The 16,443-nt window shown below is 36.4% G+C and overlaps 1 protein-coding gene across 1 annotated transcript in view; it reads left to right on the top strand.

The window, feature by feature from the left end:
• Positions 1 to 16,443, top strand: part of ALG13 (ALG13 UDP-N-acetylglucosaminyltransferase subunit) — a 78,488-nt gene that overhangs the window by 38,214 nt on the left and 23,831 nt on the right. Inside the window, 12 exon segments of the mRNA XM_021676419.2 lie at positions 301 to 409; positions 1,495 to 1,559; positions 2,196 to 2,296; positions 3,329 to 3,456; positions 4,922 to 5,165; positions 5,465 to 5,554; positions 5,717 to 5,873; positions 6,292 to 6,412; positions 8,411 to 8,443; positions 8,541 to 8,596; positions 13,076 to 13,147; positions 14,767 to 14,932. Of these exon segments, the coding sequence (XP_021532094.2) occupies positions 301 to 409; positions 1,495 to 1,559; positions 2,196 to 2,296; positions 3,329 to 3,456; positions 4,922 to 5,165; positions 5,465 to 5,554; positions 5,717 to 5,873; positions 6,292 to 6,412; positions 8,411 to 8,443; positions 8,541 to 8,596; positions 13,076 to 13,147; positions 14,767 to 14,932 (1,342 nt within the window).

The raw sequence follows: 16,443 nt of genomic DNA, 5'->3' as shown, positions 1-16,443 counted from the left end.
TTTGAATTTTTAATCCTGGTTTGTGTTGCATTGGTTTATATGGGATGTGTCCTGAGCTGTTGCCTGCTTTAGACATTATTTCCCTTCTGCCATCTAAAACTTTGAATGTTACTTGCATTTTACTACTATAGTCTCCTGATTTTTAAAATATATGGCAAAATTTATCGTGCAATTTATTTCTTGTTTTAATAAAGAACAACATGTACTTTGTTTTTTAAGAAGAAAGAACCTTAATTCTTCCTCCTTCATAGAAGGAAGACTAAGGATTTTGAGTTCGTAGCATGATTATTTTTGTTTTAGTTTCCAGAAAGTCTATCAAAGATGCCCTTCCCCTATAAGGTGCTGAAAGCCCTGGATCCAGAAATCTATCGTAATGTAGAGTTTGATGTTTGGTTGGACAGCAGAAAAGGTAATGAAATATCAACAGGTTACTTTTGAATCCAGGAGACTAATTTTGCAAATTATGTTGAACATCTCTTAAAAGAAATACTGTTATAAAATCAGCCTGGTACTTTTTATCTTCTCCATATATGATTTAAATCCAAAGGAGGGAACACAGCTTTAGAAGTGGCAGGGATCTTTTAGAGTCTGATGTTTGCCTGGGACTTCAACTTTGCAAAGACTATGTAGAGATAATCTTCAGATAGCCTTACGAAACTTTTAATGACTGAAAACAGGCTTATCTTAAGTTTCATGTGTTACGACCACCTTCTTTGATAAATCAGTAGGTTAGGGCTGTGGGCCAGTCTAACTCACCAACTGTTTTTGTGTGGTCCATGAGCTAAGAATTGTCTTTAATTCTTAAACAGCAGAAAAAATTAAAAGAATAACATATTGTGACACATGAAAATTATGTAATTCAAATTTCAGTGTTCATAAAATTTTACAGCAGAGTTTGAGTAGTTCTGAGTAGTAGTTATGGCCTAAGAAACTGAAACTATTTACTTTCCGGCTCTTTGCAGAAAAAAATTACCAATCCATGAAATAGGTCATTGTTTCTCTCCTTATAAGATATCTAAAGTGATCAACCTAGGCCTTAAAGTTTTGCCTTCAAGATAAGCCTTTAATATTTCACATTCAACTCCTTGAACCCTGAAAAACCTAGCTAACATCTCTTATAGAGACAATCTAGAATGAGGTTAAGACCTTGGGAAACACAGTAAGTTGTTAAAAAAAAAAAAAGGTTGATTTGAAGAAGCTGAATAGTGTTACTTTCAAATTGTACCTCTTTAGTGTTTGATTGTCTCAGGTTACAAATTCACAATTTCCACCTATTTATTTTTAAAGCACAAAATTATTCTGGAAGGTCTCTTTAAATTGGCTGCAGAAATAACCCATCAAGAATGATAAACTGGCCCTTTGGAACTTTACCCCTATTTTCACTTATAATGGTAGTGCTGTCAAAGGCACTATAGTAAAAGTAAATGAGGAAATTAAATGATACAGGAAAGGAACCAGTACAGTTGAGCTTGAATCTTCATTTTCTTTTAATAGAACTTCAAAAATCTGATTACATGGAGTATGCTGGGAGACAGTACTATTTGGGAGACAAGTGTCAGGTTAGTTCCTTCTTGAAGAATCAGTAATTTGTTTAAGAATGTGTTTGCAGTCATAATATGAGTTGAGCAAGACTTATTTACAAAGTACTAGAAACTTTTCTTCTTTTTTTGCTTTGTTTGTTTGTTTTTCTAAAGAGATAGGGTCTAGCTCTGTTGCCTCGCCTGGAGTATAGTGGGATGCTCATGGCTCATGAATTCCTGGGCTCAAATGATCCTCCTACCTCAGCCTGTCTAGTGGCTGGATCTACAGGCACGTACCATCATGCCTGTCTAATTTCTTTAATTTTTATTTTCTCTTATAGAGATAGGGTCTCACTGTGTTTCCCAGGCTGGTCTCATTCCTGGCCTCAAGTGATCCCCTCACCTTGGCCTCCCAGTGTTGGGATTACAGGCATGAGCTACCACACCCAGCCGAAAAAAATGTTTTTTTAATGTTTGTGTTACAGTTTAATTACAAATTTGGTGATTAGATGTAAGGTTCTTTCAGTATGTGCTACCTCCATGCCTCGACTGGCAGCGTTGATATGAATAACTTTAAAAAGTAGACACTGAACTCCATTTGGAAAAAAGTGGTATTTTGTTTGGCAGTAGCCATATCTGTCACTAGCCTTGAGACTAGATGTATTCTCTTTTCAGGTTTGCTTGGAATCAGATGGAAGATATTATAATGCTCATATCCAGGAAGTTGGAAATAAGAACAATTCAGTAACAGTCTTCATTGAAGAATTGGCAGAAAAGTAGGAATATTATAATTTGAATTACTAAAATATTTGGTTCCTGGTTCCATTTTGTAATATTAAATAGAGAATTACGAGGATGCTAGTAAGATAATCAGAATTTTATCAGGTATTGGCCTAGGGTGACTTACCTTGAATTATAAAAGCATGTGCTGAAGTATGAAATCTCAATATAGGTATTAGATATGTATAAAAGTTTTCAAATCTTAGGCACTAGACTACTTATTACAAATAATAAGTACAATAGAATTCTGAAACAAACTGTTCATAGTAATTGGAAAGTTGGATTACTAACTGAGCCTCTGCCAGTATATAGATAAGCTAATCTTGTCTTTCTCAAACTTTACCATGCACCAGAATTACCTGGAGTGCTTGTGAAAACACAGATTAGTGAGCCCAGTCTCTAAAGTTTCTGATTCAGTAAGTCTGAGGTGGGGTCCAAGACTTTTAATTTTGAACAAGTTTCCAGATGATGCTAATGCTGCTGGTCCACTTTGAGAATCATGAAATGAGGCTATGCTGCCCTAACAACCAAAACATCTCAGCAGCTTAAAACAATAATGTCCTTTCTCCTTCATTTAGCATGTCCATAGTGGGTCAGCAGATGGGATCCGGTCTAACAGAGATTCTGTTTTAACACGTGCTTCCATGGTCATAGTCAGGGAATAAAATGAAAACATAACAAACCATTTTCTGGATCTTAAAATGTCTCACATTTTATTGACCAGAGTGGTTTACATTGCCAAGCCTCATGTCAATGGGGTAGGGGAATATAATTCTCCAAGGAGGTGCAGCAAATATGTGTGAACTAATACAGTCTACCAGTCTTTCTTCTGAAATGTGATTGGTACTAGAAACAGCAGTGAAATTGTAAAAACTACTCTTAGGTTTTCTAACCTAAAAAAAAGGGGAAGCTGTTGTCAACCTGGTTTGAATAGAATACACTTCAAGTATAAGGGGTGGGATACATATTTTGAATGAGAGTTAAGTCTGTGTTGCAATATCTTCATGGTGATACCTTTAACTTTTAAGGCACGTTGTTCCACTGGCTAACTTAAAACCAGTTACCCAATTGATGCCTTTTCCTGCCTGGAATGCTATGCCCAGTCGTAAAGGAAGAGGTTACCAGAAAATGCCTGGGGGATATGTCCCAGAAATAGGTTTGTGTGCTAATGGTTTTTTTTTTTCCCCCTTCATGCACTCCCTTTAACTTACCTACATTGTACTGTTTTTTAAAGGTATGTGATAATGTCTTGTTGTAGGGTAGATTTTCTCAATTTCAGCACTACTGATGATGGAATGGATACTACTACATTGTTGGGGGGCTGTCCTGTGCCTTGTAGGATGCTTCACAGCATCCCTGGCTTCTTATCCACCAGATGCCAGTAGCACCCTCTGCCTAATGTGACAACCAAAAATGTTTCTAGACATTGCCAAATATTCCCTAGGGGAGGGAGAGTTAAAATTGTCCCTGGTTAAGAACCATGGTTCTTAAGGGACTTTGTGTAAACTTAAACACTCATATGTGAGAGCTAAAAAGAAAAAAAAAATTGATCTTGTGGAGATGAGGAGTAGAATGATGGTTACCAGAGGCTCAGAAGGGTGGTGAGGATTGGGGATAAAGAGGAATTAGTTAATGGGTACAAAAATAGATAGTAGGATTAAGGTCTAATATTTGGTAGTGTAATAGGGTGATTATAGTTAATAATTGCATGTTTCAAAATAACTGGAGGACTGGATTTGGAATGTTCCCAACACAAAGAAATGGTAAATGTTTGAGGTGATAGATATCCTAATTACCCCGATTTGATCATTACACATTGTACGCTTGTATGAAAATACTGCATGTACCCCATAACCTACTATTCTGCACTTATAAAAATTAATTTAAAAAACTTAAGCTGACATGGATCTTAGACTCTGAAACTTCAGGGGAAAATATTTCTTAGAGAACTAGAAAAACACCTCATAGAAGCAGCCAGGGATATTAACATGCATAATTTATTAGAGAATAGTAATGTATGAGATTGGATGACTCAGTATTTTCGTTTTTATTTTTGTTTTGTTTTGTTTTCAAGGAGTCTCACTCTGTCACCCAGGCTGGAATCAGTGGTGCAGTCTCGGCTCACTGCAACCTCCACCTCCTGGGCTCAAGCAGTTCTCCTGCCTCAGTCTGCCAAGTAGCTGGGATTACAAGTGCACGCTACCATGCCCGGCTAGTTTTTGTATTTTAAGTAGAGAATGGGGTTTTACCGTGTTGGCCAGGCTGTTCTCGAGCTCCTGATCTCAAGTGATCCACCTGCCTTGGCATCCCAAAGTGCTGGGATTACAGGCATGAGCCACCATGCCTGGCCATGGATAACTCAGTGTTTTGATGACCTAACCTGCCCATACTGGGGATAGTGCCGAGATATACCTATTGATACAGAAATTACCTGCTGGTTTTGCCCTTCCAAATAAAAGATCTAGCATATCCTTCAAATATACAAAAATTCCCTCCCTATATTTATTTGGTTTGTTCCTAGGGGAAGCATTGGAAATTTTAAGGCAGTGTGGTGGTAACAGTACACTGGGCCTTCTGCTTTGGTTATGAAGCTTATTTGTATTTCTTTGTTTGCCTGAAAGTTGTATCAGATATGGACATGAGGCAACAGAAGAAGATGTTCAAGAAAGTTCGAGGGAAAGAAGTGTACATGACTATGGCTTACGGCAAGGGAAACCCCCTCCTCCCACCCAGGCTACAGCACAGTATGCATTATGGGTATGATCCTCCAATGCAATGCTCAACAGCTGGCAATGTTACGTCTAATGAACATTTTCAACCTCAACATCCATCTCCAAGACAAGGTCAAGGATATGGGATGCCCAGGTAAAACGTTGATAGATTTGTATTTTCATTGTCTAGGGAAATATGAAGCAGTTGAAGAGATATAAGAAGATAGAATGTCATCAAGATGAATGTCTGTGTGATATACAGATTGTATTTCCTTAATAATAGATAGTCTTAATGCCAGTATTGCAGAGAGCAGAGCTCTTTCTAGTTGAATGTACTTAGAAAGACGGTTTAGTTCTATTTGACTACAGAGACTGACTACTTAGGGTTAGTGAATAGAGAGTTCTATTTTCCTTTCCCTTTATTCTTAGAAACTCATCTTGGTTTATAAACAGGCACAACATGCCAGGCCCTAAAGTTGGTTTTTGCCCAAGCCCAGGTAAAAGGTGCTGCCAGAACTATGATAACTTCTCTTACAGATCTCGGTAAGTATTGTGTTGAGAGAAAATGGGTAAGCCTGATTTCACTGCTGAACGTTAATGTTTTACAAAGTGTCAACTTCGAGATATTTGAACTGTTATTTGTAAATTAAGAACAAGTTACTATATTTCATCATTTCTACTTTTTAATTATTTGAACCACTTAAGTTCATTTAGACGTAGTCACCGCCAGATGAGTTGTATGAATAAGGAGTCCCAGTATGGATTTGCTTCAGGGAATGGACAAATGCCCAGGGGCTTGGAAGAAACGATTACTTTTTATGAAGTTGAAGAAGGGGATGAAACTGCTTATCCAACTTTACCTGTGAGTGGATCAAAGCTTTACTGAAAAAGCTGTTTACTTGTTTCATTTATTTTTTTGAAGTAAAGGCAATGTGGATAAATTTTAGATTTTGTACAAATAAACCAAGCCTTTTCTGGAAAATGACAATGAGAAAAGAGACATTTTCTCCCACCTGTTCCTAGAGAAGGGAGTAGAGATAGACTAATAATCTTGCCTATGTAGTATGGGTTGATATTTTCTATTTTCTTGATGATTACTTCATATGTTTTGTATTCTAAAGTGCATGGAAAACATTTAATTATGGAGTTCTCTTAAAACATCAGTTCACATTGTTAGGCTAGTTTTTTTAAGTGCCTTTAAAAACATTCCTCTAGCTTTTTTTTTTTTTTTTCTGACTGCATAGTGAGAACTACAGTGTATGTGTGTCTCTTTGATACAGAATCACGGAAGTCCCTCTACAATGGTTCCTGCTACTTTAGGATGCTGTGTTGGAAGGCGGGGACATAGCTTGGGCAAACAGACTTTGAATTTAGAGGAGGGCAATGGCCAGAGTGAAAATGGTGAGTCAGTAACAGTTAAATATTTTTTAAAAGATTCTTGTGGCATTAGCTCATCAGGGCAGTGAAATAGACCCAATTTGTTTTTGGGGTCTCTCTCTGTTCCAGTAGCATAGTTTTGAAAGAGTTATATAAGTTCTTACTGCTTGCTGGGTATTTCTCAGAAGAATGGACTTCTATTTCAGTAGGCTGCTACATTGTTATAACTTGTTTTCAGCTCTCTGCCTAGGTCTTTATTGAGTTTTGACTTGATGTCAGATATCATTATGGGAAAATCTATTCCTTATTAGTAAGGCACTATTTATAGTCGTCCTCACCATTTGTATAACTACATTAGGCTTTTTGTGTGACCGGCTATTATTTTTTAAGACTGCTATGAAGTAACTTCTTTGCCCAAATAAGTCTATTTAATCTATAAACATTACTCTTTATTGAATCTTATGTGATACCCACTCTACTAAGTCATTATATTCATAATATAGTCCTTCACGTGTTCTTCTGAGGAATGTGCTATCCCTATTTTACATGTGAGGAAATTGAGATTCAGAGGGTAAATGACATGGCCAAGGTCATATCCTTGGTAAATGGCAGAGATATAATTTTTTGTAACTCTTTTATTGAGATATAATTTACATATTATACAATTTCAGCTATTTAAAATATACAATTCCATGGTTTTTATTCAGAGTTGCACACCATCACCACAGTAGTGAAACCCTGTGCCCATTAGGGCCATTCCCCATTTCTCCCAGTCCCTAGCCCTTAGCAATCATCAATCTGTTTTCTTTCTCTATTGATTTGCCTCCTATGGACATTTTATATAATTGGAATAATACACACACACATACCCTTAACAGTTTTTTTATATTGCCTCCTACCATGGAATGTGTTTATTTTTACTTTTAAAAGATACTGTATATACCTATTGTAATAATTGTGGAGCATTGAGTGACTTGAGGCATTCTGAATGACTTATTAATAAGTTCCTTATTTTCCTGTGGTATTGTTTGTTACTAGTGTAGACGAAAATAGATATTTTTAGGAATTTAATAGGTGAAAAAATCTAGTACAAGAACGATCTGTGAAAACTTTGTACATGTGTGCATGCATGTGTTTAAGGACATTTACTGTCTGCTCTTATTTACATGACCCTTTTGTCTTTTAGCTCTATGGGTAGTGTGGTATATTTGAAATAACCAAATCTTTGCTCCCACTTTAAATCTGGAGGAGTTGCATGTGTGTTTGATAAGTGGTGTGTTTTAGAATCAAATTTACTTTAGAACTGTGGGGTTATATTTGGTGGAAAACCATCCAATTGAGTATTGACTTTGCATTTCAGTGGTACAGAAATCTTAAAATACTTCAGTCTGCTGTGCCATCCTTTGAGGACACACTGATTTTGCATGTATTACTTACATGAAACAGATTGAAAAACAGATGAGACATAACCTATTCCCTTAATGTTCACCAAAGGAAACAGTGGATTAAACTCATATTTTATAGTGGCCATTGAGTATTTAGTATATGTAAAGCACTATGCTAAGTTATTTTCACTTCTGTTAGCCATCCTCAAAATGCCTATGAGCTAGGTACTGTTATTCCATTTTACAGTGAAGAATTGAGGCACATAGATTAAATACTTGCCTGAAGTCATGTAGTGAATCACAGTTCACATCTAGGCAATCCTCACTCCAGAGCCTATGTGTTTAATCACCACACTGTAGCCTTCCTGGAAAAATTGGGCACAACTGAATTTTCACCTCTGCCTGACCTCTAAGAGCTAAGCAAATTTTCAGAGGTGAGATTTGTAAAGTTTACAGCTAATCTCTGTCTTCAGTATTTGTTGACTAGTCTGAAAGCTCATATCACTTTCCAGGATGTGTGCATTTTAGTTTTGAACATATAACCATTAAACTGGAGGAAAAAGCAAGTGCTGACCATTTGGCTCTGCTGTGCTAAAAAGACCTATATAAACACAATTCTTGTGTCTTTTTTTCCCAGGGGTAGATCATGAAGAATATATTTATCCTGCAGGTCAGTAAGATCTATAAATGATCTGACATTCATCATTGTTTATAGAATTTCAAGCTATAAAATAATGCTCATTTTTTACTTTGGCTATATTCTCTAGAGCCAGACTATGAAACTTCAGGTGTTTATAGCACAACTGCATCTACAGCAAACTTGGTAGGTATTTAATAATAGCAAAGAGTTATAGTTTCTACTATTTACTAGGGTACTGTTAAGAGCTATACATATAAATGTATTTAAATCAGAACAACCCTGTGAGGCTTAGTATCATTTTCATTTTGAAGATGAAGAAATTGAGACAGAAATTAACTTATTTTCTGGAATTAATCTATTTAGAGATATTCTAACAGCAATAATGATCTTTTAGAAGATTTTATGATTTTTTTATTAGAATGGATCATAAATCTCACTTAATATAACAAAAGTTTGCTTCTCCCTTATGCTAGTAGAGGTCTATAGAAGGACTTGCTCGGCTACTCAGGCTGATAGAAGTTTGTCTATGATTGCTAAGGCAGGAAATAAAATTTGGTAAATGGTGCACTGGCTTCTACAGCTTCCACCAGAGATGATACATGTCACTTTCTTTTCCATTTCACTGGCCAGAGCAGGTACCACTGAAGAGTTTAACTTCTCTGTGCCTGAAAGGCAAAAAGTTAGAAACATTTTAACAGTGCTAAGAACTGTATCATTCAACTTGCCCTCTCTCTCATAGGCAGAACACTTGTTTCTACCTCAAAGGAGGCATCCTAAAAGGTTCCATTCAGTGTAATCAAACTCACAGCCTAATATTTCTGGGCTGTGTGTAGTACTTGTTATATTGGGTCCAGATGTGGCTTCTTGGGATCTTGAGACCAAAAACCAAAAATACAGATTTTTTTTTAACCCTCTCTCCCCAGTTTGCAATGCTGAAGCAGGCACTGAAATTCCCACTCAGAAAGGGGGAAAATGTGGGATAAAAAACAGTTGCTGTCCTGTAGCAATTCTGAGACCTTTATGGGCAGACGTTGTAAGGGCCCCCAACGTACTCATGGGGACTCTTCCCTGAAGAGTTCTCTTATTCATTTTCTGAGGCTCTTGGCTACTCCCAAGGCCTATCCTTGCTTGGCAATATTTCAAGTAGGCATTGGAGAATAATCCTTCCTTGGCAACTGAGCAGCTTTCTAAGCTTGCTACTTACAGAAGATTGGAGACCCAAGGGTAGTTTTATCTCAATTGAATGATTTTAGTTTTGGCTCATGATTTCTTTGGCTGTGAGATTAATTTATTCTGCTTCTTTTGATTTATTTTGGGTTCATGTACCAATAACCATACTACAATTCTTTTCTATAAATATACTACTAAGACTTGCTATAATTCTTTGTGTTTTTAATCCTTGTATTTTTCTCTACTTGATTGCAAGTGGCTTGAGTTTATCTTGCATTGATGGAAGAGCCATGCCTTTTGGAAACTTTTCTACCGCCATTTTGTTGAAGTGCAAGTATTTACTAGGTGTTATACCCTTAGCTGAACTCTGGCTTTGAGACATCTTATTGCATTCAGGGGTTTTTAACAAAAGAGTTGCTGCAAGGTTAAGTTTTCATGTTGTCGTTATTCAAAGCATTCATCAATATTGCCCTTTATAGTTTAGGGTTGAAACAATTGTTCCTTCAACCCTATGAGTCCCTGTATGTATGCAAGGAATCCATTCCCTTTAATTCCTGCCGGAAAACTACTAATTCTCTCCTACACACACCTGTCTTAAAATAACTTGCTTTAAACCGTACCAACAGTAATCAAAGCACAATACTAACATCCTGTCTTCTAAACTGCTTACCCTAAGAGCTACATGTTCATAATTCCTTCTCAATTAGGATTTTGTTGTAGCCATACCCTACTTCTAGTTACCAATTTCTGTTTTAGTCCAGCTAGGTTATGTTGCACCGTAACAACTCCCCAAAATCTTAGTGGCTTAACTCGGGAAAAGTTGTGCTTGCTAATGTTATATAGATTCAATTCAAGTTGGTAGCAGGCTTCCAGACTATAACTGTTCTTCATAGTCACTTAAGGACCCAGGCTGATGGACACGTACTATCATGATCATCACAGCAGGGCAAAAGATACAGAAATTGGACATTGACTCATAACATTTCTGTTCATATTTTATTGACCAAGTAACATGGTCATTCCTGACTTTAGATGGAGCTGGGAAGGGCAGTCCTACCATGCATCCAGGAGAACTGGAATATTTATAAAGAACTTGAATAACTACCTTATATTCTCTAATTATGACTAATTAGAGAATTAGTCATAATTAACTGTGACATCTTAATATACTAAATTTTTGTTTTTACTGTTTAGGCAATACACCTTAAGAAGGCAAAGAAAACTCTGATATGTAGTTTTCTTTCTGTTTTTTCTCCTTCCCTTACTTTGCTCCTTCCAGAGAAAGTTTTCTCCCCCTTTTCCTGCCACCATTATTATTCTCATATCATGTCCTTTTGATATTACTTCTTGAAGTAGCCATCCAAGTGAAAAGGCAAGTAAGAATTTTACCATGAGGGATGACAAGAATAGATGCTTTTTTTTTTTCCTTCAGTTTCACTTGTCACATGTTCCTTTTTGTTCTGAATTTTAAAAACCCCAATAGCTTTCTGTCTCTTCATATATTCCACTCCCTCTGCCCCCATCACCAAATCCATAGCAAATTTCTATTATTGCTAAAATAAAGAAGAAATGTCTTCAGAATTAGCAGTGTACATTTTTTAAAAAACCTCTTGTTTTTAATTTTTAATTTCAACAGGTTTTTGGAGAATAGGTGGTGGTTGGTTACAATGAGTAAGTCCCTTAGTGGTGATTTCTGAGATTTCAGTGCACTCGTCACTTGAGCAGTGTACCACTGTACCAAATGCGTAGTCTTTTATCCCTCATCCCCCCCACCCTTTCCCCGAGTCTCCAAAGTCCATTGTCTCATTCTTATGCCTTTGTGTCCTCATAGCTTAGCTTCCATTTATGAGTGAGAACATACAGTGTTTAGTTTTACATTCCTGAGTTACTTCACTTAGAATAATGGTCTTCAATTCCATCCACGTTGCTTCAAATGCCATTATTTTGTTTCTTTGTATGGCTGAGTAGTATTCCGTGGTATATATACACCATATTTTCTTTATCCACTTGTTGATTGATGGGCATTTGGGCTGGTTCCATATTCTTGCAATTGCAAATTGTGCGCTATAAACATACATATGCTGGTATCTTTTTTTGTATAATGACTTCTTTTCCTCTGGGTACGTACCCAGGAGTGGGATTGCTAGATCAAATGGTAGTTCTACTTTTAGTTCTTTAAGGAATCTCCACACTGTTTTCCACTATGGAAAGTTGTACTAGTTTACATTCCTACCAACAGTATAAAAGCTTTCCCTTTTCACCACATCCATGCCAACATCTATTTTTTTACATTTTTGATTATGGCCATTCTTGCAGGAGTGAGGCAATACCACATTGTGGTTTTTATTATCATATCCTTGATAATTAGTGATGTTGAGCATTTTTTTCATGTTTGTTGGCCATTTGTATATCTTCTTTTGAGAATTGTCTATTCATGTCCTTAGCTCACTTTTTGATAGGATTTTTTTTTTTCTTGCTGAATACAGTTCCTTGTAGATTCTGGATATTAGTCCTTTGTTGAATGTATAGATGGCTAGATTGCAAAGATTTTTCTCCCACTCTTGTGAGTTGTCTGTTTACTCTGTGTTGTGCAGAAGCTTTTTTGTTTAATTAAGTCTCATCTATTTATGTTTGTTTTTGTCCAATGCAGGACTCTTTGAATAAAGATTTCTAGGCATAGCCTTCTAATAAATCATGAACATTTATTTCTACTTCTTATTTCCATGTCTAACACTCAACTAAATGTTTCTCTAGAAGTGTTTGGTATTCTGAGCCAGGGAAAATGTCTGCTTTTTGGCAGGGGCTTTGGCTATACTTGAACACAAACTTTGAGATTGTCCATGTTAAGTGGGGCTCACCTTTTCACAGTAAGGTTCCTCTTGTTGTTTCCTGTGATTACCTTTCCCTGTTCTCTCTGTGCTCTTATCAGTGCAACCAATTTCTGCTGCTAGAGATTTTGCTGCCATGACAAGCTATCATGCATGAGTCCAAGCCATTCAAATTTCGTTTTTGCTTTTAGAAAGACACAGTCTTGAGTCAGAGAATGATATTTGAATATTACAATATCTGTTAAATCTCACTGAGAGAAAATGTAGCTGAATAACCAATATACCCTTGTACCCAGCTACATATTCAGATAGAATGCCTTTTCTTTTTTGTAAAACTATTGTTGGTCCTACAGTACTTGAAGGTTTTAAGGCAAAGGTTACTGAAAAAGTGTTTAAATTTCAATTATCAGTTACGTTTCAGTATCTACATTTAGGACTTGAGTTAGATGTGTTGAGGATTTCTGTAGATAGGTAACAAAGCAGTCCCCTAAATCACATTTTAGAATGATAACTTTTAGAGCTTTGTCTTAGGAGTTACTTCCAAATTTGAATTATTTCAGGACTGATCACTTTCATTTAGTTTTAAAATATGTTGAAACAAAGCAAATTTCTTATGACGTGTTGGTTGTTTTTTTATTTAACTGTATTTTTGTATTTATTAAAGTCTCTTCAGGATAGAAAATCATGTTCTATGTCTCCTCAGGACACAGTTGCCTCATACAACTACCCCCAGAAGGTAATCTTAATAGTGTTATTAAGCAGTTACAATGGCCTGAACAGAGAAAAATTTCTCTTTTCATTTACCTTCATCATACTTCAAAGCAACTGCTTTTGTTCCTTTAGATATTATTGTACCTTCCGGTGTCTGATACAGTGATTAGTAAATTCATTCAACAAATTATTGAGCATCTACTGTGTTCCAGACACTGTTCTATGTGCTAGCTTTAGATTACTCATAGTCTACTGTGAGCCTCTTTTACATAAAGAGTGAGTTAATATAAATTACCTGTCAATTCTGTCTCATTAACTGAAACTTAATTTTAAAGCTTTCCTATAGAATGGAGAATCAGCATTAAAAAGGTAGCTGGAACTATAGAAGTAAACAAGATCATTTTGAGCAAAGGAAGAGATTGAGAAGGGCATCTAGAAAAAGCCTGTGGATTGTCAAATTTTAGAAAATGGGTAGAGAAGGAACAGCCAAGGAGGGAGTAAAAACATGAGAGAGGAATATTATGGAAGCCCTAGGAAGAGAATGTTTCAAGGAGCAGCCCGGTGTCAGTTGCTGCCAAGAGGTCAAGCAACATAAGGATTAACAAAAGTCTACTAAGATTTGTTGCCATAGAGACCACTGGTGACTTTGAATACAGTTTCAGAGGACCAGTGTGGGTAGCAGCCACACTGCAGTTGGGTGTTAAGAAAATGGAGACTGCCAGTGAGGACAGTGTGTTCAAGAAGAGTCTGTTACCATTTATTGAATATCTTTCTATGCAGATCCCTGTATAGGGTGTTGTGAAAAAATAGTTTATTCTCTTAAGTAGCTGTGGCCTAAGCAGAAAAAAAAAATTGCAGTCTTATAATGTAATAAAAAATGCAAGGCACCCTTTCTCTTTAAAAAAGTGTAGACCAGATGTGGTGATTCATGCCTGTAATCCCAACACTTTGGGAGGCTAAGGCGGGCAGATTGCTTGAGCCGAGGGGTTCAAGACCAGCCTTGAAAACATGACAAAACTCCATCTCTACTAAAAATATAAAAAATTTGCTGGGCGTGGTGGTACATGACTGTAGTCCCAGCTACTCAGGAGGCTGAGGTGGGAGAATCATCTGAGCCTGGAAAGTTGAGGCTACGGTGAACTGAAATCATGCCACTGTACTCCAGCCTGGGCGATGGGAGTGAGACCCTGTCTCAAAAAAAAAAAGATTTTAGCTTGTGCGAGGGCCATATATATGCCTGTAAAAATGAATATATATTATGAATATATATTAAAAATCTCTGGAATAATATGCAGGAAACCCAGAGGTTAACTGTTTGGGGAGCTGGCAACTAGGCAGATGGAGGACAGGGCTTGGAGGGCAACTTTCCATTGCATATGATTTAATACTTGATTTTCAAATCATATTAATGTATTACTTTTTTAGAAATAAATGAATTAAAAAATTAAAGCTCTCAAGCTCTCGAGTAACCTATGATCTCCTGAAAGAAATAACGTTCCTGTATAAGGTTTACATGAAGATTGATTTTCAGTGTTTTTAGTTGTCAAAACTAATTATTATTTTCTGACATTTAGGATCAGATAACAAACTACTACTGTTTGAGAAACCAAACTTAGAGTTTTGAACTTTCTTCCACACTTACAGGTGATGGGAAATTTTGTACCAGTTGCAGCTTCCTGTGCCAATAATGTTCCAGCTCCAGTCTTATCTAACTGTGCAGCAGTTAATCAAGCTAGTATTACCACTTCAGTTTCCTCACAGAATGCTATACAGCCTCTATTTGTATCTCCACCTACAAAAGACAGGCCAGGTAGGTTATTAGCGGTTGCTTACTTTGGAAGCCTCTTTTCCTATTCATGATCATGCACCTCCAGCTATTCTAGTAATTAGATATCATTAGTTTATTTTCCAAAATTAAATTTATTTATCCTACTTAATAAAGTATGTTCTGCCATTGAGGATTCCATGAGATTTGAGAGTCAGGGATTTAAGTTTATTGCAAATTTTGCTCTGGTAAGATTTTATACCTATCATTTTGCTACCTGCTTTATTAGGGGAGTTGTACTAGTTTTTCAAACCATTAGTTAAGTTTTATCATATAAGAATTAAGATAGAAATGTTTCTTGCTTTATAGCAAACTTTGCAGGAATTCTATAAAACACATTCCTTTGTAATGAATAATTGTCCTGTAAATATCATAATAAAAGATACAGGCTCTAGAATTTAAAAGATCTGGGTTAGAATCCTGATTTTACAACTTACTAATTCTATAATTTTGTACAAACTATTGAAGCTTTTTATCTATGGCTTGGGGGTACTGATAGTACCAATTCATGAAGTGGTTGTGGACTTTCAATGAGTTAATAACATTTTAAATTTTCAGTAGAATTCTAGGAAGGTGTTGTCAACAACAGCATTATATTTTCAATCTGAATTTCCAAATAAAAATGGAAATAGTGAAGTCAAAACCCATGACACTTACAACAAAACTAAGTGACAAGGTATCCCCATGAACCCCAGAATTTAAGCCGGTAGGCACAAACCACCAGTCACAAGACTTGCATGCTATCAGGGTCTGTGAGGGCTCAAGAACATAGAAGCATTGAGGATGTTGTCTTATGTACCTGAGAATTCCAGTGAATAAGAATGCACTGAAGAATGGGGTGGACAATTTGGAAGCGGCAGCCACAACTGGGAAGGGATTTGGTCTCTCTAATACTAGGTGAGTGCATGAGGCACATAGTAGAGGACTTAAAGGACTTGAAACAGTTTAACCTCTAACTCTTCAAAATTGACCTGCCAGAGCTCCCTTTTAGGATAGTATTCCTCACTGGGAAGAAACTGCTAAGAGTGGAATCTGAATTGATCAGGATAGAGAAAAGAGCAGATCTGGAAAAAGAACAAAAGGATTAGGGTCAAATGCTACGCAAATATATCTTAGGGAATAAAATGCAGAATAATATCCCTACAGGCAGTGAAAACATGTTAGAAATGAAACACTAAGCAGGACTAAACAAACTAAAAACCATGACAAACTATTTCAAAGTGAGCTAAAGATACTAATAATATAAAACATTTAAGAATAACATAAATCAGAAAAACTCACCTGAGGTGATAGAACTCAAGAAATAATTATAAAGGGGAGAAGGTCATTTTAGTAATGGAGACTAAACTATAATGAGCTTGAGCAAATGCAAGTTGAGTATTCCTTATTCAAAGTGCTTGGGACCAGAAGTGTTTTGAACATAGGATTTTTTTTTAAGATTTTGGAATATTTGCATTATACTTGTTGAGCATTCTTAATCTGAAAATCCAAGATGC

The sequence above is a fragment of the Aotus nancymaae genome, unplaced genomic scaffold (genome assembly GCF_030222135.1).
Source record: "Aotus nancymaae isolate 86718 unplaced genomic scaffold, 86718_ANA_hifiasm-v0.15.2.pri h1tg000004l, whole genome shotgun sequence".
NCBI lineage: Eukaryota > Metazoa > Chordata > Mammalia > Primates > Aotidae > Aotus > Aotus nancymaae.
The sequence above is the reverse complement of the archived record's forward strand: the minus strand, read 5'-3'. Positions and strand labels throughout refer to the sequence as shown.